The sequence below is a fragment of the Pelophylax lessonae genome, assembly GCF_965119305.1.
Source record: "Pelophylax lessonae genome assembly, chromosome: 5".
In the NCBI taxonomy this organism is placed as follows: domain Eukaryota; kingdom Metazoa; phylum Chordata; class Amphibia; order Anura; family Ranidae; genus Pelophylax; species Pelophylax lessonae.
This window is the reverse complement of record NC_138772.1, coordinates 354,728,577-354,751,452: the sequence shown is the minus strand read 5'-3', so window position 1 is coordinate 354,751,452 and position 22,876 is coordinate 354,728,577. Positions and strand designations below refer to the sequence as shown.

The window sequence follows — 22,876 nt, the reverse complement described above, 5'->3', positions numbered from 1 at the left end:
AGCAGCAAGTGAGGAAGAGTTCATCGATGCAGTGGCAATGAATGATGAAATTAAATGACTGTTCATACAGTGGGTGCGAGTGGAGAAGTGTGCTTTGGTGCAGTGGCTGTGAGTAGGGAAGTGAAGGTCAGTGCAGTGGCTGAAAAAAGCAGTGGTGAAATTCCTTTTGGTACAGTCACACAGAGTGGGGAAATGCGAGTTGGAGCAAAGGTGAAGAAAGAGAAAGTGTGCATCAGTGCAGAGGTGGCGAGTAAGGAAGTGTGAGTCGGTGTAGTAATGAGTAGGGTAGTGCGTTTCAGTGCAGTGGCAGAGAGTGGGGACATGCACGTCAGTACAGCATCATCGGGTGGGAAAGTGTGTGTCAGGGTGGGGAGTTACCATCGGTGAATGGTGGAGAGAATCTTGTCGTTCATCAGATTGTCCCCCATTCAAAAATGGAGTTGCATGCAGTGTATTCAATACACAGACTTTTCTTAATTGGGGAAGGTGGGGATAGACACTATTAGATTTTTTTTCACTGCAGCTCACAGAAGAATTAGAGCTGTTAACTTCTTCAGTGCTGAAAGTTTAGCTGAAGGATAAGAACCTGACATCACTGCATAGAAGATTTCAACAGGATCCAGATTCCTGACAGACATGGGGTATTCTTCATTATAGATAAGTGATCTGCAGCTATAGGAGCAAAACTATTCTTTGACTAAACTTCAGCTTTAATAGTTACTATATGTTAGATAAATTGTTACAGTTCATTCTTGTTTTAGAAAAAAAACCCTTTACATTCTCTTACACTATATGTACTGTAGTTTTAGAAATCCTGTCAGGCTTTTTACTGCTATGAAGGACTATCTTAAAATTATAACAATAAACCTCCAACAGCATCACGTATAGAAATAAAAATGCTTTGTTACAGATCTTTCCTTACTTCCTGTCTTGTGACATTGTAAGCAGGACAGGAAGTGCGGGTACATTTCTCTAACCGATCCCTGGATTACAGTAAAAACCTCGCTGGAGTTTTGATCCTGCCTCACGCTATCAAAACAAAAAAAAAATGTTTTGGATTGACATACAGTACATGTTTTAACACCATTTATCATTTTAATTCCGTGAACATTTTAAAACTACTTACACTGGTCACGTTCTTTGCACTTAGGTCCAGTCATTGATCAGGATGCTTTGGTGGAAGCCTTACAAGTCGGAGAAATCAAAGCTGCTGCACTAGATGTTACATATCCAGAACCCTTGCCTAGGTAACTTCTTATGCTTGAAAATTCTATACTTGTATCCTTACTTTTTTTCAACATAGCCTTAACTAAGCCCTGGTTTACACTGGTGTGATGCGATTTTTTTCCGATTCCCAGTGCAATTTTGTAGTGCAACTGCAGTGTGCCTTTTTATGCATTTACTACTGCTACTCATCCCTGCTGTCAGCAGCAGGGATGAGTCATTGGTTGTTAAGGATTCTGCATCCTAATGACCATGAGTCATCCCTGCTGTCAGCAGATTGTAAACAAGAGCCAGCATAAAGAAAACTAATCGGTATTGGGGTCTGCCCTTCTGGTCTGGTATGGATTTCAAGGGGGACCTCTCGCAAAAAATAAACAAACAAAGCGTGGAGTCCCCTCCAAAATCTATAACAGGCCCTTTGGTTGTAAGGGCAATCCCACACCAAAAGAAAAAAAAATTGGCGTAGGGTCTCACCAGACCCTTATCCTAGTATGCAGCCTGGCAGGCTCCCTGCGAACTATACCAGGCCACATGCCCGCAACATGAGAGGCTAGTTTGCCAAAGGGGGTGAAACCTTCCAGAGCTGGGTATGTCAGTGTCATTTAGTAAAAGATTGCTGCCTTTTCTATTGCCCTCCCCTCTCTATCCTGCAGATGACAGGACATACTGAGCGTTGGATGCACAGCCCTGGCAACTCCCGAAATAACACTCGGCTTCGTTCCTTACTCCTGCATGCACAATCCACTTTATTTCACCTGAACAGAATGCTTAGCTGTAAGACATAACAGACTGCATATGCATGGGTAGGGAATGAAGCCTATAGTTTGTTTGTGAGTTTCTTGGGCTTCCATTCTTTAGCATTTTTTTACTAAATTGAGCCTTGCTTATTAACATACTGGGGACACTGTAATGCATAGCGATGTTTTGGGCACCTAAAACAGTCATTAACAGTAAACTAACGGTTTCAAACTAAACTCCAGGCACAACGTTGTTTTTATTTAAAGCATAAGTTCACCTTTGGGAACATTTTTTATGTTTCACCCATTTTTAGGGTGGAACATGTATCATCATGTTCCCACAGCTGCAGCCGCTCATTGTTCCCTCCTCTCCCTGTGATGGCAGTATGGGGAGAAGTTCCCCGAACTAGCTGTCATTGTTTGAAAACAGCCCACACGACCGCATCATTCATTCACTGAACTGTGTGTAAATGAACTACAAGCCCCAACATCCTTTGCAGCTGTCGGCTTATAGTTCTCAATGAATAGGTTCATTGAGTCTTTCTGTCGGTGTGAAACTTCCTGGCCATACGATGTACAGGGCACACAACTCACACTGACAGTCTGCAGGAGACCAGCATGGCATCAGTGATCTGCTGATCGCCGGTGCAATGATTTCCAGGCTCCTAAAAACAAAAAAAGTAAATGCACACTTTTACCAGAAATATAAATGTGCATTTATTTTTTTTATTTTTTTAAAAAGCAAACATCCTTTAATTATTTTCCATAGATATAAATGGCCTCATGAGGTTGCCTCTGTTAAGTTTATTTTTTTTTGCTAAAATAAGCTACAATTAGAAAAACTGTTCTGTTTAAGATCACTATCTGCTGGTGGTGTTTGATTGCCCTAAAGTTTTTCTTTTTGGGTCTGTTTCCTAAGTTGCTATCAATAAAGACCTTATTTAAATACAGTTTTGGTAACAATTATTTTTTTTATCAGGACAAGTAGATTGTCATGAGGGACAAGTAGATTGGGACCCCGATTCTTAAAAAAAATTCTACAACTCTGATGAACACCTGTGGCAGATTGTATGAATGGAATGCGACTTCAGTGCGGTGCAGGAAACCCTCAGGATTCGCTGTGTTTCCTGCACCGCATATATGTGAAGCAGGGCTTAAGTTCCTATTTCTGGGAGTTTCCTGAACCCCTAAATTTGGCCAGCAATTGGGGCAACTTTTCTAATCCCCATTTAACTGTTCTTGCAGGCAGTGGCTGGCAGAAATCTTATTTACTGTAGACATGTAAGGAAGGCCTTGTCCGTTTTTTGGACACAGACACCTTGCCATGCCCATGCAGCACATTGCTAGTAACCTGATGACTGAAGCCAGCCCTTAAGAACAGTTACATCTACAAAAAGCAAAGTTGTCAGCCAATCATGGGCAGCAGAGGCATTACCCCTTGCATGCGTGCAGCTGTCGGGCAGGCAATGCCTCAACTATGATTTGCTGTCCGCTCTGACAGTTCCCCAGTGGGATAGCTGAGGCTGGTTTGGACTTTGAACTCCTCATCCCAAGGAGAGACACAAGCAGAAGAGAGCAGAAATCTTCACACTACAGACAAACTGTGAGATAACTTTCTTTTTACTTTTCTGTTCTTGAGTGGTGATTTCACTGCAGCAGAATGGCAGGAGCCACTCACATTGAGAGAAGACTGCATATATAAGTTCCCATTTCACAATTTGTATTGTTACCTCCATTTTTCTTCATGAATAAACACAGGTAACTGCTTTGTTAATTTTGTCGACTAAAATATTTTCGTCTACTAATTTTAGTCGACTAAAATATGACTAAAACGTACATTTTACTCAAAAGACTATGACTAAAACTAAATCGAAAATTGGCATCAAAATTAACACTACTTTGCTGGCCATTTCTAAATCGGCAACACAATTCCATCCAGAGCCTGTAATATTAGCACATTAAAGTTTAAACATGTATTGCACTACCGCATAAGCATAAGTAAGGGCATCTACTAAGCTGCTTAAAGAGAAAAAGTAAGAAAAAGGCTTTTTTCTTATTTTTTTCCTAATATTTAATGTTGGTAATTTATTTAGGTAATATGTGCGAGGACAATACAGCAAATAGAGTTTACAGTTTTTTGAGTTTTTTGTATTTTAAAGTTGCGCTGTTTGTCAAAAAGCAATATTTTTGTTTGTTTATGAAACTTGGTTTTATTTATATAGACGGTATATATCACAATGGCTAAATCTGTGTCTGTAGTGCATGTTCAAACCTTAATATCATAAATAATAACATTTTATTTGATTTTTACTCCAGGAGTATATACCATATTTAGCAGCGTATAACGCGCACCTCAATTTTAGGAGGGAAATTTCAGGAAAAAAAGTTTAAATTTGAAATAAACAGCTTTGAACTTTTTTTTTTTTTTTAAATCAAATGCAGCCTCATCAGCGCAGTGTCCAGCAATGCAGCCTCGCCAGCGCAGTTTCATTATTGCAGCCTCGCCATTGCAGTGTCATTATTGCAGCCTCGCCATTGCAGTGTCATTATTGCAGCCTCGCCAGCGCCATTACACAGAGCTGGGGCGAAGGAGAAGGGAGGACGAGTGGCCGCTGCCATCTGAAGTCCCGGTGCCTATAATAGATGTCGCACGTCCCGGCCACTCTGCTGTCTATCATAGGAGGCAGGACTTCTTATGACAGCGACCGCTCAGCCTTCCTTCTCCTCAGCCCGGTCCGCTCCCCTCTGCCTCTCGGCGCTGCCTGGGTGTTTTTTTTTTTTTTTTTTTTAGATATCGACATATAACATGCACTGCAGCTTTGCTCTCCATTTTTAGGAGGAAAAAGTGCGTGTTATACGCCGATAAATATGGTAATTAGTTTGGAAATTCTATAGAAATGTTTAAATCATGCATTACTATTAACCTAAACCCATTCGTTGACTAAAATGTATGAGATTTTAGTAGACTAAAATATGACTAAAAAAAAAACCATTCAGATGACTAAAACTAAAATGTAATTTTAGTCAAAAGACTAAAACTAAATCAAAATTTGCTGCCAAAATTAACACTGCTGCAATAACACAAAAGAAAACAATAATTTCTGTGTACTATCTTCACACCAGAATGCAGTGTTTCACTGCGTTCCAGAGCTGTGCGATATTATGCAACCTAATTTGCATAATATTCCACCTGTCTGGATAGCCCTGCATGTTACCTTACAGAAAACGCCACGTTGCTTTGCAGTGACATGAATGAAGTGTCACTTTGTGCACTTCACATAAAGTTCACAAAAAAAATAAAAGGAGATGGGTGATGTGATAAATCGCACATCACACCTCCCTCTTGTTGCATGGAACTGCAAAACGGTTGCTGCCCAATTGCTAAACCGCTGCGGTTTAGAGTGCGGGCAAGTGTGAGCCCCGGTTCACACTACATGCGAACCCCGCACACGCAGTAATGTCGGAGCGCACTGCTGCGACATTACATGCGATCAGCTGTGCGGTGCGAGTTTAGCCATACAGTTTGTATGGCTAAATTCGCATCGCACCCGCAGCAAACACGCACAGGAGGCATTTTTGCTGCCGCATCAGGATCGGATCGCACAGCGGTTCACACTTGTGCGATCCGATCCTGTGCGAACTGCACGATCGCACTGCGATATGCGATCAAACTGGGGGTGTCGTTAAGATTACATTGACACCCCCAGCGGATCGCATATGGCAGTGTGAACTGCCGGGGGTGCGTGTGCGATGCGGGAACAGGCTGCGAGTTCGCAGCCTTCCCGCATCGCATCAGTGTGAACCGAGCCTGAGCCCCGGTTCACACTACTGCGTGTGCCGGGTTCGCATGTCATGTCGGAGCGCACTGCTCTGACATGACATGCGATCAGCTGTGCGATGCGAGTTTAGCCATACAGTTTGTATGGCTAAATTCGCACCGCACCCGCAGCAAAGACGCACAGGAGGCATTTTTGCTGCCGCATCAGGATCGGATCGCACAGCGGTTCACACTTGTGCGATCCGATCCTGTGCGAACTGCACGATCGCACTGCGATATGCGATCAAACTGGGGGTGTCGTTAAGATTACATTGACACCCCCAGCGGATCGCATATGGCAGTGTGAACTGCCGGGGGTGCGTGTGCGATGCGGGAACAGGCTGAGAATTCGCAGCCTTCCCGCATCGCAATAGTGTGAACCGACACTGAAGGACAAGAACAAAGTGGTTACTTTTGTTTATAAATATAAAGCCATTAGCTACTTTTGTATCAGACTATGGGTCCTTTCACACGGCCGCTCCGTGTGTCGCAAATCATCCTATTTTTTTATACAACACAAATTTAAAGCAGCGCTAGCCCTTAAAAAATTGTATAAATAAATAAATAACACTAGGTTTCTCCTAGGTAAAATATGTGACACTCTAAAGTAAAATATGTGAATATTAAATTTTGTTAAACAATTTTTTGAAAACAACTATATATTAGATATTGGGAAAATAGCAATAATTCGGTGCTAAAATACATATATGATTATAAAAAGCTGTGAAATCGTGCTAAAGCTGTGAAATCGTGCTAAAGTCCATAAAAAATATGAAATGATAACCCTTAGGTGATCAGACGTATTTCCTGTCACGCACGGAGCGGCACGTCACTTCCGGTTCATCACTTCCTGTCCGTGGAACGCACGCCGAGCGGCGTAACCACGAGGCACTACCTTGTATATGCCTAAATATCTCGTACTTGCTGTAAGTATGCACTTGGCTGCTAAGCAGAAATAAACCCATACTTACTTACTTCACTATATACGCCCTTTATTTCTTTTAATGGTGGATGCGCAAGCGGACCCATATTTACAGTGAAAGGCGTACAGAGGAAATTATCCTGGTGTCAAGGCTTATGTGCAATACTGTTGAGGCTCTTAAATATTGGCGTTGTGGTGAGTAGCGAACCAAGAGGGGCACTTTTTCACCTTGGAGCACTTTATTGTACAGCCGGCACCGGAGCACCTTATTTTTGATCACCTAAGGGTTATCATTTCATATTTTTTATGGACTTTAACACGATTTCACAGCTTTAGCACGATTTCACAGCTTTTTATAATCATATATGTATTTTAGCACCGAATTATTGCTATTTTCACAATATCTAATATATAGTTGTTTTCAAAAAATTGTTTAACAAAATTTAATATTCACATATTTTACTTTAGAGTGTCACATATTTTACCTAGGAGAAACATAGTGTTATTTATTTATTTATACCATTTTTTAAGGGCTAGCGCTGCTTTAAATTTGTGTTGTATATCATTCCTAAGATTTTCTTAGTGTCGCAGCAGCTGCTCATTTATAGTCATACTATTTCTTTGCACTGAATTTATACACCATTTGGTCACTTGGAGATTTATAATTTAGGTATTTTTATTCCATAAGCGCGGGTATAAATTAGTTTTTTCATCCTATTTTTTTGCGGATGATTTGCGGACATAATGTAAGTGAATGGCACTGCGGATGTCAGCAGAATACCATCCGCTGACATCCGATTTTCCTCCTTTCAGTTCTGTTCCGTTTTTTGGAACGGAACAGAACCCTATTTTTTCATCCGTGTAAAAAACGGAAAGGAAGGAAAATCGGATGTCAGCGGTTTCATCCGCTGACATCCGCAATGCCATATACTTACATTATGTCCGTATATCATCCGCAAACGGATGGGATGATATGCGGGCACACGGAGCGGATGACACAAATGTCATCCGCTCCGTGAAAAAAAAAAAAAGTCCCACAGCAGACTTAAGCAGCGAAGCGGCTGTGTGAAAGAAGCCTATAAAATAATTGCACAGCACTGTGTAAAGCAGGGGTGGGGAACCTTTTTTTCTGCCAAGGGCCATTTGGATTTTTGTAACATCATTCGGGGGGCCGTACAAATGTATTCGCTATTGTCACACAAATGGGCGGGCTCGGGGCACACTGCTCTGTGCCCCGGGACCACCCTTTTCTGAGACTCACACTGTCAGGACGGAGCCATCGGCTCCTTCTGACACAGCAGCACGGGGGGGGGGGGCCCGGACGCAAAGATTGTGCGGGCCGCATGCTGGTGTAAAAAATAGCAGTGGTGATTGTTAACCCTACAAGTTTTTTTTTTTTTTTGGGGAATAGAGTCAGTGATTACTTTGTGTAATTAGGGTGCACAGGGCTGTGTACAGAACAGGAGAGGGGATTGCTAAAGTTCCAGGTGTTTCTGTGTAGATATAGTTACTTTTTGCAGCGTCAGTGGTTACGCTTTGTTTCGGACGAATCACAGTGCACAATGCTGTGCAGAACAGAAGAGAGGATTGTTAAAGCTACAGCTGTTTATGTATGTGGATATCTTTTTGCAAAAAAAAAAAAAAAACAGTAGTCACTCTCTGTAAATGAACATACAAATCTGAGGGAACAGTACTGTGTAAAGAATAGGAAGTGTGATCATTACAAAGTAACAGCTGTGTTTTGTATGTGTATATAGAAATAACCCATTGGATGAGTGGTGCAGCAGTTGGAGCAATTCCTAGGGGTGTGCGCTAATATATAAATAGTTAAAATGGTCTATGTATATCTTCAGAACATAAGCAGATTGGTCTTCTCTGACCTCTTTTGAAGAAGGCTTGTATCGCTTGTGTGGCAATCTCTGTTTATACTGTGGGGAGGCTGAACATTTCATGAGGACTTGCTCAGTGAGACCTAATATGTAACACTCTCTCATAGGGATGCACCGAATAATCGGCGGCCGAACATTATTCGGCCGAAAATAGAAAAAATAGCACTTTCGGTGTTCGGCCGAATAAGTCAAAAGGCCGAATAATTTTGTGCCGAATAATAGGGCTGAACGATAGTCGATATGATATTGACTATCGTTCTGTGGCCGTAGGCGATATTCATATCGCCGAGGTCACGATATTTACAGGGGGAAGGGACTCGGAGGAGGACAGGAGGACTCACAGACTTCCGTGTTAGGCAGGGGAAGCCGGGACACTTCAGCGGTGAGCATACATACATTACTCACTCGTGCACTGCAGCCCGCCCCACACATTCAGTGAGTCTTACTCTCCTCCCTAGTTTTTTCAATGGCACATTCAGGAAGCCAATCACTCTGTGATTAGCTGCACAGCGAACCAATCACGCGTGCCTGCACACCTGATTGGTTCCGCTGTGCCGCTACTCACGGCGTGATTGGCTTCCTGAATGTGCCATTGAAAAAACTAGGGAGGAGAGTAAGACTCACTGAATGTGTGGGGCGGGCTGCAGTGCACGAGTGAGTAATGTATGCGGCTGTGCTCCTTTCCAGGCTACTACTAGTCCACCTCCAGCCTCCTAATACCACCACTATGAGAGACTGTCTGTCACTGTATAATCTGATCGAGTCCACACTGACACTGACTGACTGTCACTGAGTAATTGATGTTACCATATTAACCCTGACCTGCCCAGTGCCCTGTATCTGCAATTAAAATTTACAAGGCTGCCTGCATGCTTCCTGATTTCCATTCCCAGCATCCTTCCCAATCCCTACAGTGTCACTAACATTAACCCTATGGTACAAGGCTGCAGTGTGCACTGAATCCCATTCCCTACAGTAACATTTAGGGAGAGAGAGAGGACGAGAGAGAGAGAGACATGAGAGGACAAGAGAGAGAGAGAGAGTGAGAGGGCAAGAGAGAGAGAGACATGAGAGGACAAGAGAGAGGACAAAAAATTGGCAAAATAAATGGAAAAAATGCAAAACACCCCGTTCGGTATTCGGCCTTCGGCCTTCGGCCAAACATTTTATTATTATTCGGCTTCGGCTTCGGCCAAGAATTTCATTTCGGTGCATCCCTACTCTCTCATGACTTTCCCTATCTTTGCTGTTCACCTGGTGTTAATCAAACTCATCTTGCTCTTTTGGCTTATTTCACACAGGCATACCGATCTGTATGCTTGTGCGGGATGCATAGGTGTTCTTTGCTGATCAGGAAGCCTGTTCAGATCAATCAAGAACGCAAACTGCCTGCATCCTGATCCATGTATCGAACCCACACAGAATCCACGTGGAGGTCTGTGTAGCCGGCTGCCTGTCAATGATTTAAACAAGCTGTTTGCATGGAGCACCTGTGCATCCATATTATTAAAAGTTCAAGGTTTTTTGCCTTCATGCTTTCTATGCATGAATGTAAAAAAAAAAAAAAAACCTTCTGTGTGCAGCGGCCCTCCCAATACTCCCCTCAGCTACCTCTCGGTTCAGCACCATGCACGAGAGCTGAGTTTCTACAGGGTCTCTTATTGGCTGAGAAAACAGCAGGAGACATTGGCTCCTGCTACAGTCCTTTTGAGCCAGTGGCCAATGAGGGGAGTGCAGTGGCAGGGCCGAGAAGAAGCTCTGTGTTTTATGGATGCAAACGGGGGGGGGGGGCTTGGGTGCGAGCACGCATCGGTGCACCCAGAGTAATCGTCTTGCTTTTGGGGGCACGGGCTGAAGAGGAGGAGCCAGGAACGCCTGAACCCAATGTTTGGGTTGTGACCTTGGAGCTATGAAACACCCAGAAAGATACGGAGCAATGAAGAGGAAATTTCATCCAGTCTCCGAAATGTATGATGACCTGATGTAGTGCTAATAGGGAGAGCTAAGGTCTTGTGCATAACTTGATGTTAGAAAAATGGGCAAAGTGCAAGGCTTGACAAATTTGCTTGGAATCTAGGAGCCAGCTAAAAAAGTTAGGAGCGAGTTTTTTTTTCCGCGCATGCCAAATGGCAGGCTTCTGACGGACCGCCTGCCATACACACGGGTGGAATGGCAGCCAGTTTTTATTGAACCGGCTGATGTTGCCTGGCATTCAGCCTGTGTATTCTTTGCTTGGTGGAATGTGCAGTGGCTCACTAGGGAAGGACAGTGCAGCAAGGTGGGGGGCGAAAGGAGATCCAGTGCCTCATGCCACCTTAGGCCCCTTTCATACGGGCACCTCCGCTTAGCAAAATCCGCTTGCTCAGCAGTGATTTTTTTCTCTAATCCCAGCTGAGCATGCAGATGACAGGTCCTGTCTGCTCTGCTATGCAGAGCGAACACTAACAGTCTCGCTCTCCTCTATTGGGCAGTCGGATAGAAATGGGCTGCCGGTCCATTTCCATCCAATGCCATCTGATTCAATTCGCTGGACAAATGGCAAATAGGACCACCATCCGTCTGTTTTTGGCAAACGAGATCGAATGGCGGCGGTTGTCAGCGGACATCCGCCACTCCATAGAGGAGACTAAAGGGTCCAATCAGGTCCGCCTGAAAAACTGACAGGCGGACCTGATCCGACAGCCCGTGTAAAAGGGGCCTTCGGCTGTGTGGCATGACAGGGAGAGAATGAAAAATACAAAAAATGTATTTTCATGAAAAAAAAAAAAAAAAATTAATAATAAAAAACTGTATCCATCTTTGTAAGATTGTAAATGGAAGTGAGGCCGTTCCAACCAGCTGCCCCACACTCCCTGTCCACTAACCGGCAAGGACAGGGCGCCAGATCAAGCCTGCAACACCTTCAACCTCTTCTCTTTGGAAAGAGATGGGCGGGCAGTGAGAGCATGCAGGGGAAACCATCAGCGCCACCAGTGACTACTTGATGCAGCTCCGGCCACCACAAGAGGGCGCCAGTTCCCCAATGTAAGCTTCTCGCTCCAGCAGGCCGCAAAGCCGCGGCCTCAATTACCGGTCAGTACGGCATCTTAGTCCACACACCTGCGGGCAGGGGCCGCATGGGAGACATGCCAACCTGCAAAAACTCTGTGCCCCCCCCCCTTCTCCCCCCCCCCCCCCCGCCAATTTAACACAACTAGAGGATGATCAAATGAAATGCAATCAGTATACAGAGGTTTACATCTTCTGAGAGATTAAAGGAACACTCTAATGACCATGACCACTTCAGTGATTTTAAAGTTGTCATGGTGGTAAGAGTCAGAAACACTGCACATGCTGGGATATTTACAATTATGTGCTGGGGGATAGTTTCACCCCTAGCACATGTGACTTACTGCTGGCTGGTTACTGCTGGCTGGTTACTGCTGGCGGGAAATGCTGGCTCCTCTGAGAGTTATCAACGGAGTGTGAGGAGCGGCGCTGGAGGAAGCATGCAGAGCCAATGCTTCCTGTATCTCTCCTCTCACAGGCGGAGTGCATTTGATATCGCTCCACCTGTGACAGGAATGAGCTGGAACTACACAGGAAAAATCAGCTCCGTTCTGACAGCCCAGAGCTGGGATATGGCCCCGCACTTGCGGGTGTCGGGGAGCCACAGCCTGTATGCGGGGAGACTCCCGCACCTCACGGGAGACTTGGGATGTCTGGCATGGGGAGAGGTCACCTGTAGCCCAGGTGCCAGGCAGCTTATTCTAGTCACCAATGCGAACTGGCAACTGGGGTTTGTGAAGCCCTGGCAAGGTGAATTGCTAGACTTTGCTGCTTGTGATCAAGGGAAGATTATTCAGAGTCAAGCACCCAGGGGTATGCCCTATGCATCAATTCAGATCCAGAGTGTGCAAAATTCATCACTACTGTTTACCTCGAATATCTAGATCTACCGTATTTAAAATAATGAATGCCGACACCGTGCCATTTTTTCATATCTTACTTATCATTGTCCTATCATACTTCTGCATAACACTCAATTTCCTTTGAGCATATTTACCCACCCCCAGAACCAGAGTTAGAGATTTTACATCAGTACATTGCTGAAAATCTAGAGAACCTCACCAGGAGATGAGGTGGCAGCAATTTTCTTTGTTCAGAAGCAGGACCATTCCTTTGTCCTTGTGTGGATTTTTGGAACACTGAAGTGAAGGTCTAACCAAAACCTTTTTTCTTTTTTCTTTTAGGTTTGAATAAAGTGGGGAAGAGTTAGGATTCCTGTTTGGCTTTATTGCTGTCCGGGGCACTGATAGAGAAGTTTCCCCTCATTTCTTGTCTGGCTGACAATGGTTTCACCAGACAGAAAACAAATTGCTTTATTTTCGTAGAATAGGAAAAGTCTAGAACCCTCTGTTTCAAAGTTCTCCCCACTTTCTGTCTGGTGAAACAGTTGTCAGCAGAGCAGGAAATGAGTAGATCTCTCGAACGGGGGCCTAGATAGCAGTAAAAACCAAACAGTAGTTCTAAAACGTAATAACTCTATGGAAAACAAAAAATGTTTTTAGCACGAATTACACTTTGTCACACTCACCTTCTTGTTGATCCAGCACCAGGTCTCCTTTCTGGCACATGCACTTTCGGGTTTCATGGCAAACAGGCACTGCCTTAAGGGACTAGGCGAGAACTCAGTGTTTGAACCACACTCAAGTCGAGCCACTGTGCTCTTCCTGAATTATCTGCATCCTGTGCTTCTGACATCTATGTGCACCTCTGTGTCCTTGGCTCTTCCATGCACTCCCGTGTCTCCAGTGACTACAGTGACCCCCGCCCTCCTATGTCTCCAGTGACCCCCTGCTCTCCTGTGGCTCCAGTGACTCCTGTGTCTCTAGTGACACCAGGATCTCCTATGACCCTTGTACTCCTGTGTCTCTAGTACCCTATCGTCTTCAATGATCCCTGCAACCCTCTGTCTCTAGTAAATGCTGTGTGTCTGGTGACCCTAGCCTCTCCAGTGACCCCTGCACTCCTGTGTCCCCAGTAACTCCTATGAATCTGGGGTGCTCATGTATTTTCAGTGACTTCCAGTGACCTTGCGACAGCCTGCGAAATTCAGAGACCTGGTGACCCCAGAGCATCCATTCTCATACAGTGACCACTGAGCATCTTATGTCACCTGTGACTTTAGTGCGCCTCTGTTAAACCTGTGTCTCCACCCAGCCTCAGGAATACTCATAATTCCTGGGCTCTCTTTTTCATAAAATATGGGGTGAGGTGCTACTGCTATCAGTAACTGTTTGCTATTAAACAGGCCCTTGAGCAGTGGCAATATCTTCTAGAAGGATCATCTATTCAAAGCACCATAAAAACCTCCAGTATTTACAAACTTCACGTTGCCTAAATCCCAGGTAAGCTTATTGGTCCTTGGTTTTTCTCTCATTTTACTTTTTGAACACTAAGAAACCCAGGACCTCCAATGCTAGAGCTGATGCTCTCTTTTGCTCATTTTACTCCCAAGATTCTGAGGCTCCTGTGAAGCCAGAACAAAATGATTCCGACTACTTGTATCCTGGCCTTGATTCTACTCAGAAATCCACTATTCCCACTGGCAAGACTCTAATTCCTTTAGAGCTAAGAACTAAACTCCTGCATTGGGCTCATGACTCTAAGCTCTCCTGACAACCTAGTGCCCAAAGAACTCTCACGTTACCTTCCCACTTGTACTGGTGGCCTGATATTCAGTAAGATGTAGATGACTATTAAGATTAGTGATTTGTGCCCAAACAATGTCACCAATCTGAACACCTGAAACATGGCACCATCTTTCTATGGACTTTATTACCGATATCCCACTGTCCGATGGCTGAACAGTAATTTGAATAGTGGTAGACCACTTCTTAAAGATAGAGTACTGAGTGTCCCCACAGAGTGGCACTATTATGTAATTCTGTGCCTCATCCTATCACTATGTAATTGCAAGAGAGCAAGAACAAAATGGACTTTGGTGGCACAACATAGTTTCACAAATGACTGAAATTGTGTAAAATATGCATTTTATTATATTCTCATTAAAATTTGAGCAGTCACATCATCCCACCACTTACAGCAGCAAGAAAAAGTATGTGAACCCTTTGGAAGGATATGGATTTCTGCACAAATTGGTCATAAAATGTAATCTGATCATCATCTAAGTCGCAACAATAGACAATCACAGTCTGCTTAAACTAATAACACACAAAGAATGAAATGTTGCCATGTTTTTATTGAACACACCATGTAAACATTCATAGTGCAGGTGGAAAAAGTATGTGAACCCCTAGACTAATGACATCTCCAAGAGCTAATTGGAGTGAGATGTCCTCGGTCCCCACTTCTGGTGTGTTGGTTCCATGTCTGTTTAAAAAAGAAATCAATTTGGGCTTTTTGTTAACCATGAACTCAACATGCACTTTGTGTTTCTGACACCTCTGTGTACCTCAAGTCTCCATCCTTGTGTCTCCTGACCCCAGTGTCTCCAGCAACCCCTTTGCTCCTGTGTCTACAGTGATTCTCAATGTCTCCAGCAACCCCATTGCTGTTGTGTCCCAGTGACTTGTAAATCTACAGTGACATCTGTGTCTTCAGTTATCCCAGCATCTCCTGTGACCCCCTGCCCTCTGATGATTCTTGTGTTTCCAGTGACTGCAGCTTCTGCACTGACCGCTGTGCTCCTGTGTCTCCAGTGACCCTGGCGACCCATATGCACTCCAGTGCCTCCAGTGATTCTTGTGACTTTTAATAACCTGACAGCATTTTTCAGATTTTCAGTGACTCCACAGCATCATTTTACAAACAGTGACCCAACAGCATCTTGGGTAATCCTTTGACTCCAGTGTACCCTGTGTCTCCACGCAGCCTCGGGTATACTCCTGTATTTCCTAGTCTCTCTCTCTTTCTCTCTCTCTCTCTCTCTCTCTCTCTCTCTCTCTCTCTCTCTCTCTCTCTCTCTCTCTCTCTCTCTCTCTCTCTCTCGCTCTCTCGCTCTCTCGCTCTCTCGCTCTCTCGCTCTCTCGCTCTCTCGCTCTCTCTCTCTCGCCCTCTCTCTCGCCCTCTCTCTCGCCCTCTCTCTCGCCCTCTCTCTCGCCCTCTCTCTCGCCCTCTCTCTCGCCCTCTCTTTCGCCCTCTCTTTCGCCCTCTCTTTCGCCCTCTCTTTCGCCCTCTCTTTCGCCCTCTCTTTCGCCCTCTCTTTCGCCCTCTCTTTCGCCCTCTTTCTCGCCCTCTCTTTCTCGCCCTCTCTTTCTCGCCCTCTTTCTCTCTCTCCCTCTCGCCCTCTTTCTCTCCCTCTCGCCCTCTTTCTCTCTCTCTCTCTCTCTCCCTCTTTCTCTCTCTCTCTCTCTCTCCCTCTCCTTGACCTTTTTAACAGACTGCTGTTGACACAAGTCTTTACCAGGTCGGAGCTACATGAGGCATTTTGTTCAAACCTGAAGAAGGGATGAGTTGAAAAAAGCTTTTCATACTATTTTTGGACGCAAACTACCTAGTTATGCCATTTAGACTCCGCAATGCTCCTGTCACGCTTTGCAAATTGCATTTTAGGGACTTTTTGGACATTTTCTTGATTGCCTCCTCGACGACATCCTTCTTTTTCATTGGAAAAAGGAAATTGGAAAATTTTATGAAGATTGAACCAATATCAACTTTTTGCAAAAGCAGAAAAAATTGAATTTGAGAAGTACAGTAATCTTTACAGTCTGGGGGTTGATTTTCTCTGCTGTTTTGGGTTGGCCTGCATCCACTGGCAAGAAAGGGGTGAAAAGGTTTGAGGTGTTTTGTGAACTTTTGCAACAAATTCATTAGGAACTTTTCATTTATCATCTCCCCAATAACGCCGCTAACCAAGCAAAATATTCTTTCCCAATGGTTAGCAGAAGCTCAATCAGCTTTTCAGCAACTTAAAGCCCTATTCACCTCTGCACCCTGATCCTGCCATATACAGTCCCTTTAAAAAGTATTCATACCCTTTGAAATTTTCCACATTTTGTCATGTTACAACCAAAAAACATAAATGTATTGTATTGGGATTTTATGTGATCGACCAACACAAATTGGCACATATTTGTGAGGTGGACGGAAAATGATAAATGGTTTTCAACATTTTTTACAAATAAATATCTGAAAAGTTTGGCGTACATTCGTATTCAGCCCCTCTGAGTCAATACTTTGTAGAACCTTTCCCTGCAATTACAGCTGCAAATCTTTTTTTGGGGTATGTTTCTACCAGCTTTGCACATCTAGAGAGTGACATTTTTGCCTATTCTTCTTTGCAAAATAGCCCAAGCTCTGTCAGATTAGATGGAGAGTGTCTGTGAACAGCAATTTTCATGTCTTGCCACAGATTCTCAATTGGATTTAGGTCTGGACTTTGACTGGGCCATTCTAACACATGAATATTCTTTGATCTAAACCATTCCATTGTAGCTCTGACTGTATGTTTGGGGTCGTTGTCCTGCTGGAAGGTGTACCTCCATCCCAGTCTCAAGTCGAACAGATTTTCTTCTGAGCTTGCCCTGTATTTTGCTCCATCTTCCCATCAACTCTGACCAGCATCCCTGTGCCTGTTGATGAAAAACATCCCCACATCGTGGTGCCACCACCATGTTTCACGGTGAGGATGTTGTGTGTTTAGGGTGATGTGCAGTGATAGTTTTCCGCCACACATACCGTTTTGCTGTTAGGCCAAGAAGCTTGATTTTGATCTCACTCGACCAGATCACCTTTTTCCACATGTTTGCTGTGTCCCCCCACATGGCTTCTCGCAAACTGCAAACAGGACTTCTCTGATTAATGCTCTCCTTGTCCAGCCTGTCAATTTAGGTGGATGGCCATGTCTTGGTAGGTTTACAGTTGTGCCCCACTCTTTCCATTTTCGGATGATGGATTGAACAGTGCTCTGTGAGTTGTTTAAAGCTTGGGATATTTTTTTATAACCTAACCTTGCTTTAAACATCTCCTCAACTTGATCCCTGACCTGTCTGATGTGTTCCTTGGCCTTCATGATGCTGTTTGTTCACTAAGGTTCTCTAACAAACCTCTGAGGGCTTCACAGAACAGCTGTATTTATACTGAGGGTAAATTACACACAGGTGGACTCTATTTACTAATTAGGTGACTTCTGAAGGCAATTGGTTCAACTAGATACATGGCTAAATACAAATGCACGCTATACTTTCTCTATCGTTCATTGACGGACGCAGTTCTCTCTGATTCATATCAGTAGGGTAATACTGCCCCCTACAGGAGTAGGACACTAGGCAGAAAAAAGTTCTGGCTATGCCTATGGGCAGTCTCGGAGGGTACACCCTCTCTCTTCCTGCATAGGATGGCAGTTTTAATCTGCCTAGTCAGGCGTAAGGACCTAGTTCCTTGGTGGGATCTTTGGTCCTGGCATAGAAGTAATTTTTTTATGTAGATTTTTTTTTTTTTAGCTAGTCATTTTTTCTCCGGATCGTTTTTCCTGTGAGATCTTCTAGTAATTATGCCGGGCTGGGCGACAGACTGGACCCCCATATCCAGTGGTCACCCCAGTCTGGCTATCGAGCGCGTGCAGGCCTTAGCTCTGCGCTGGGTCGGCCGCGACATAGTCCCGCTGGACAGGGACTGGCCCCCGCGAGTTAACCACTTTACCACCGGAGGATTTTGCTGTCTTCCGTCCAGGCCACTTTTTGCATTTCGGCGCTGTGCGACTTTAACTGATAATTGCGCGGTCGTGCGACGCCGTACCCAAACGAAATTTACGTCATTTTTTTCCCACAAACAGAGCTTTCTTTTGGTGGTATTTGATCACCTGTGCGATTTTTACTTTTTGCGCTATAAACAAAAAAAGAGCGTTTATTTTGAAAAAATAACAATATTTTTCACATTTTTTTTATATGAAATTCCCCCCCAAAAAAATGTAAAAATCTAATTTTCTAAAATTTTTGGCCAATTTGTTTTCTGCTACCTATGTTTGGTAAAAAAAAAATCACGATAAGCGTATTTTGATTGGTTTGCGCAAAAGTTATTGCGTTTACTAACTACGGGAAAGATTTCTGTCATTTTTGGTGTTTTTTTTTTTAACGTGTAATGGCGGCGATCTGCGATTTTTTTTTTTTTTTTTTTTTTTTTTTTTTTGCGGGACTGCGACATTGCGGCAGACAGATCAGACCCTTGACAGACATTTCTGACAGTTTTGGAGGTACCAGTGACATTACTGCAGTAATCAGTGCTATATATATATATATATATATGCACTGTTACTGTAAAAATGACACTGGCAGGGAAGGGGTTAATTTTATTGGAGAGGGAGGGGTTAATGTATGCCTGGTGCTTACTGACGTGTGGGGGGGGGAGGTGACTTTGTGAGACAGGGACAGATCGGATGTCCAGCTATGCTGAACACTCTGATCTGTCACTCCCTGTCACTATGGAGATCCGCCCGCTGTGTTTACACACAGCGGGCGGATCTCCAGACTCGATCCCCGACGATCGGGTAAGAGCAGCGGCGATCGCCGCTGCTCCTCCCCTGGCCCGACTCCCGCTGTGAATGAAAACAGCGGGAGCGCGCCTCCGGCGGCGCGCGAGCGCCGCCTACAGGGGGAGGAGTCCAGCGACGTAGGTCTACATCGCTGGACGGGATCGCAGTAGCCTCCATGTGAGCGGAGGTAAAGTGGTTAAACGTCTCACCAGGACGCACACGATAGGGTCTAGGCTGATGTTGGAGCGTTCCTATTTGGCCGACAGCCCCCCTACTCCGGTGGCGTGTGGTCCTGTCATGAGATGGCGCCCGCCTGTGTTCCCGGTGTGGTGAGTAAACGTTTCCTTACCCCCCCCCCCCCCCTGGAGGATTTTGGGGTGGACGCGGGCCCTCTCTCTGGGATGGTCGGACCCTCACACTCCAGGGTTCCTTCTGTCCTGTTGTGACCCCCCTCCCACGTGGGGGACTGTTTGGGCCTACCTGAGGCTGGGGCCTAGTGTGCTGGCCACAAGGGGGGCCGGGGGAGTGCGCCGTCCACGGCGCTCGACCGATCCTGTGGGGGGGCCTTGGTGGGGTTTTCTGCTGTGGATGGGCGTTTGGGGGGGTCCCCCTGCGGGTCCCAATTACCGCTACCTTCACCAGCGCATCCGGGTGAAGGTGGTAGGTGCGCTGAGACGTTTCTCCGCCTACCCCTGCCTCAACTGATGTGTCGGAGTTTGAGTCTGGCTCAGCCGCCCCAGACGTGGGGCCTCCCTGCTGGGTCTGTTAACTCGCACCTTGTCTCCTCGGTTGATGAGGATGACATTTCTATTTCCCCTGCCGCAACAGGCGCTGGTGGATGCACTGGCTGTTCGGTGCGTGACACCCTGCAATTTGGGGGTCGCTGCGCCTGGGGCACAGGTGGCATCTGGCACTCACACGCCATCTGGAGCTGCTCTTTTTGCTGGCTGCTCATGTAGGAGGGGACCGTCCTGAGACGTTCCCCTGGGGTTTCTAAACGGCCGTTAGACGTTGCCCTTTTGGGGAGTCTCTGGTACAGAGGACTGTTCCGCCTTTGGTAGACGTACGGTCTCTAGCTGAATGGGACTACCATTGTTCCAGTGGAGGAATCCCCATCCTATAAGGACTTGGGGGATAGGATGACGTGGGCTGTGGACTGCGATCTGTACTCCCTGGAGTAGTCTGCACTGGAAACAGTGTTTTGTTTGTTTTCCCTTGCCACGCAGACTCTACCTGATGGGCGGTGTTCCACTGCCGTGACTTGGTGTGGGGCATGTCCCTCTTGCCCTGGGGGAGCTGTTGGACCAGCTGGCGCAGGGGCTGCAATTTGTTTGCGATGCCGTGCTGGTCGAAGCTCCCTTGTATGAATCACCTTGTCGTTTTCGGTGGTGGTTGTCCAGCGTTTACTTGACTGTAGTGTTGGTCTGCGGATCAAACTTCTACGACGGTCTTAATGGATCTCCCTGTTCAGGGGGATTGCCTGTTTGGCGCTGCCCTGGATGACATTATATAAGGGTTTTCTTCCACAGGCTAACAAGGGTAAGGACCTTCTTCGCAGTCAGGGATCCTCCTTGCGGTCCATTTGCAAGATCGAGTCCCAATCCATTTATTTCCAGTAAGGTTTTTTCCCTTCCAATGTACGGCTGTCCCCGGATCACTTGCTGGCGCTCTGTGGGTCAGTTTAGGCTCTGGTTCAACAAGCTGGACAAACTGGTCCTTTGATGGTTCCGTGCAAATCAAAAATTCAAGTTGGTATCGGTTCGCACGGTGGTGGCTTCCCTGCATCAGGGGGATTCCTGGCCTTCATAGACATCAAGCTGCCTACCTTCACATCCTGTTATGTTTGGGACATCTACGGGCTCTCTGTTTTTTGCTGTGGGGAAGGATCTCTATCGGTTTGTGGCGTTGCCCTTGGGTCTCGCTTATGCTACTAGGGTCTTCACAAAAGTGTGGCTCCGGTCCTGGCGCTGTTGTGGCAGCAGGGCATATCGGTCCGAGGTTCCTGGCCGATCTGCTTCTCCGTGTGGAGTCTTCTACAGTGCTGACAAACGAATTTGGAAGTCACCATGAGAACTCTGGCGGAGTTCAGGTGGGTTCTGAACCTTCAGAAGTCATCCATGGTCCCTTCTATGAGACTGGGCTATCTGGGCCTGACTTTGGACTCGCCCTCAGTCAGGGTGTTTTCTCCCTCCGGGGAAAAAACTCTTGGAACTTCAGACTGCGGTTCAAGTCCCGGACATGGTCGTCCCTTCGGACCTGTATGCGAGCTTTAGGACTGATGGTGCCGTCTTTCGAGATGGTCCCTTTCGATCAATCCCTCTCGGGGATTCCCCAGCAGGCGATCCTTCTCGAATGGGACTAAAATCCAAACTTTCTGGACTTTCGGATCTGGCTGACCAGGGAGTCTTGAGCTGGAATCCTTCCTCCCCTTTTTCCTGAATACTTTTTACCGCGGATGCAAGCCTGTCTGGGTGGGAAGGAGTCCTCGGCAGGTTCTCTGCTTTGGGAGTATGGTCCCTGGAGGATCCAGGTTACCGATCAATGTCCTGGGGCTGAGAGTGATCCGGCTTTGCCTGGTTCACTGGATCGGGCACCTGCAGCTGCCCGTTGCACGTTCAATCGACTACGCCACGACCGTGGCTTATGTCATTCACCAAGGGGGCACCAAGGGTGTCCTTGCAGCCTTGGATGTGTCAATTCTTCGTTGGGCAGTGCGCCTTGTTCCAGTTCTTCCGTTGTTCCCTTTTTCAAGTGTGGAAACCTTGGCGCCTTGGCGGGCAGATTGCCTCAGTCGACAGGCCTCGGATGCAGGGGAATGGTCCCTTCATCCGGAGGTGTTTCTGCAGTTGTGTCTTCGTTGGGGGCACTCCAGACATGGACCTGTTGGCGTCGCATCTACAGGATAATGCTACGGTTTGTGGCCCGCTCCCAGGACCCTTTTGGCAGATGCAATGGTGGCAGCATGGGTTCTGTCATGGGCAAGAACATTCGCTAGGTTCAACTTGAACGATGCCGTGGAGTTTAGCATGGTCACCTGGACACGGCTGCCGCCGGTATGGTCGTGTGTGCGTGCTCACGGATGGGCCAAGGTCAGTCTCAGCTGCCGTCTGCCTTTCCTCCTCCCAAGTTGCTGCCAAGAATTTTTTTCGCAGGATCGAGGCAGAAGGGATCTTTCTCATGGCTCCGGACGGGCCTTGCCGAGCTTGGTACGCCGGCCTGGTCCGGCTGGCCGCAGACGCTCCTTGGAGAATTCCTCTCAGGGAGGAGTAATTGTCTCCAGGGCCCATCTCCTGTCCGACTTTGTGGTCGCTGACTTTGCCGACTTGGCTGTTGAATGTCAGGCGCTGAAGGACGGGGGTTTGGCTGCTTCAGTGATTCCCACCCTGCTTGAAGCGTGGGAAGCGACTTCTAGGGTGCTTTTTCTTAATCATACAAGACAGTCGTATATTGCATGGGCTCCCCCTCTCTCTTACTGGCCCGGATCTTGGCTTCCTTCAATGGGGAGTTGATCACAAGTTGGCCTTGAATACTGTCAAGGGTCGGGTTTCGGTTTTGGCAAATTTCTTTCAAAGGCCATTGGCTGGCTGTGCCCTGGTGCGTGACTTCTTCCAGGGGGTGCGACACTTGGTGCTTCTGGTGCGACCTCCGTCACCCACTGGGGACCTTGATTTGGTGCAGTCGGTTCTTTTATTGCCTTGTTTCCACTGAGCGGATCGGTTCGGGTCGGTTCGGTACGGTACGCTAATTTGAGTGTTTCCATTATGAAAGTGGCCCATACAACCGAACCAAACCGCACCATTCCTGGTCCTGCTT

At 46.2% G+C, this 22,876-nt stretch overlaps 1 protein-coding gene across 2 annotated transcripts in view; it reads left to right on the top strand.

Annotated features, from left to right (window-relative positions):
- LOC309557055 (glyoxylate/hydroxypyruvate reductase B-like) overlaps window positions 1–22,876 on the top strand; it is a 96,898-nt gene that overhangs the window by 28,753 nt on the left and 45,269 nt on the right. For both annotated transcript variants that reach the window (XM_082259660.1, XM_082259661.1), the window contains exon 5: window positions 1,151–1,247. In XM_082259660.1, the coding sequence (XP_082115786.1) occupies window positions 1,151–1,247 (97 nt within the window). The remainder of the gene's footprint in view (window positions 1–1,150; window positions 1,248–22,876) is intronic.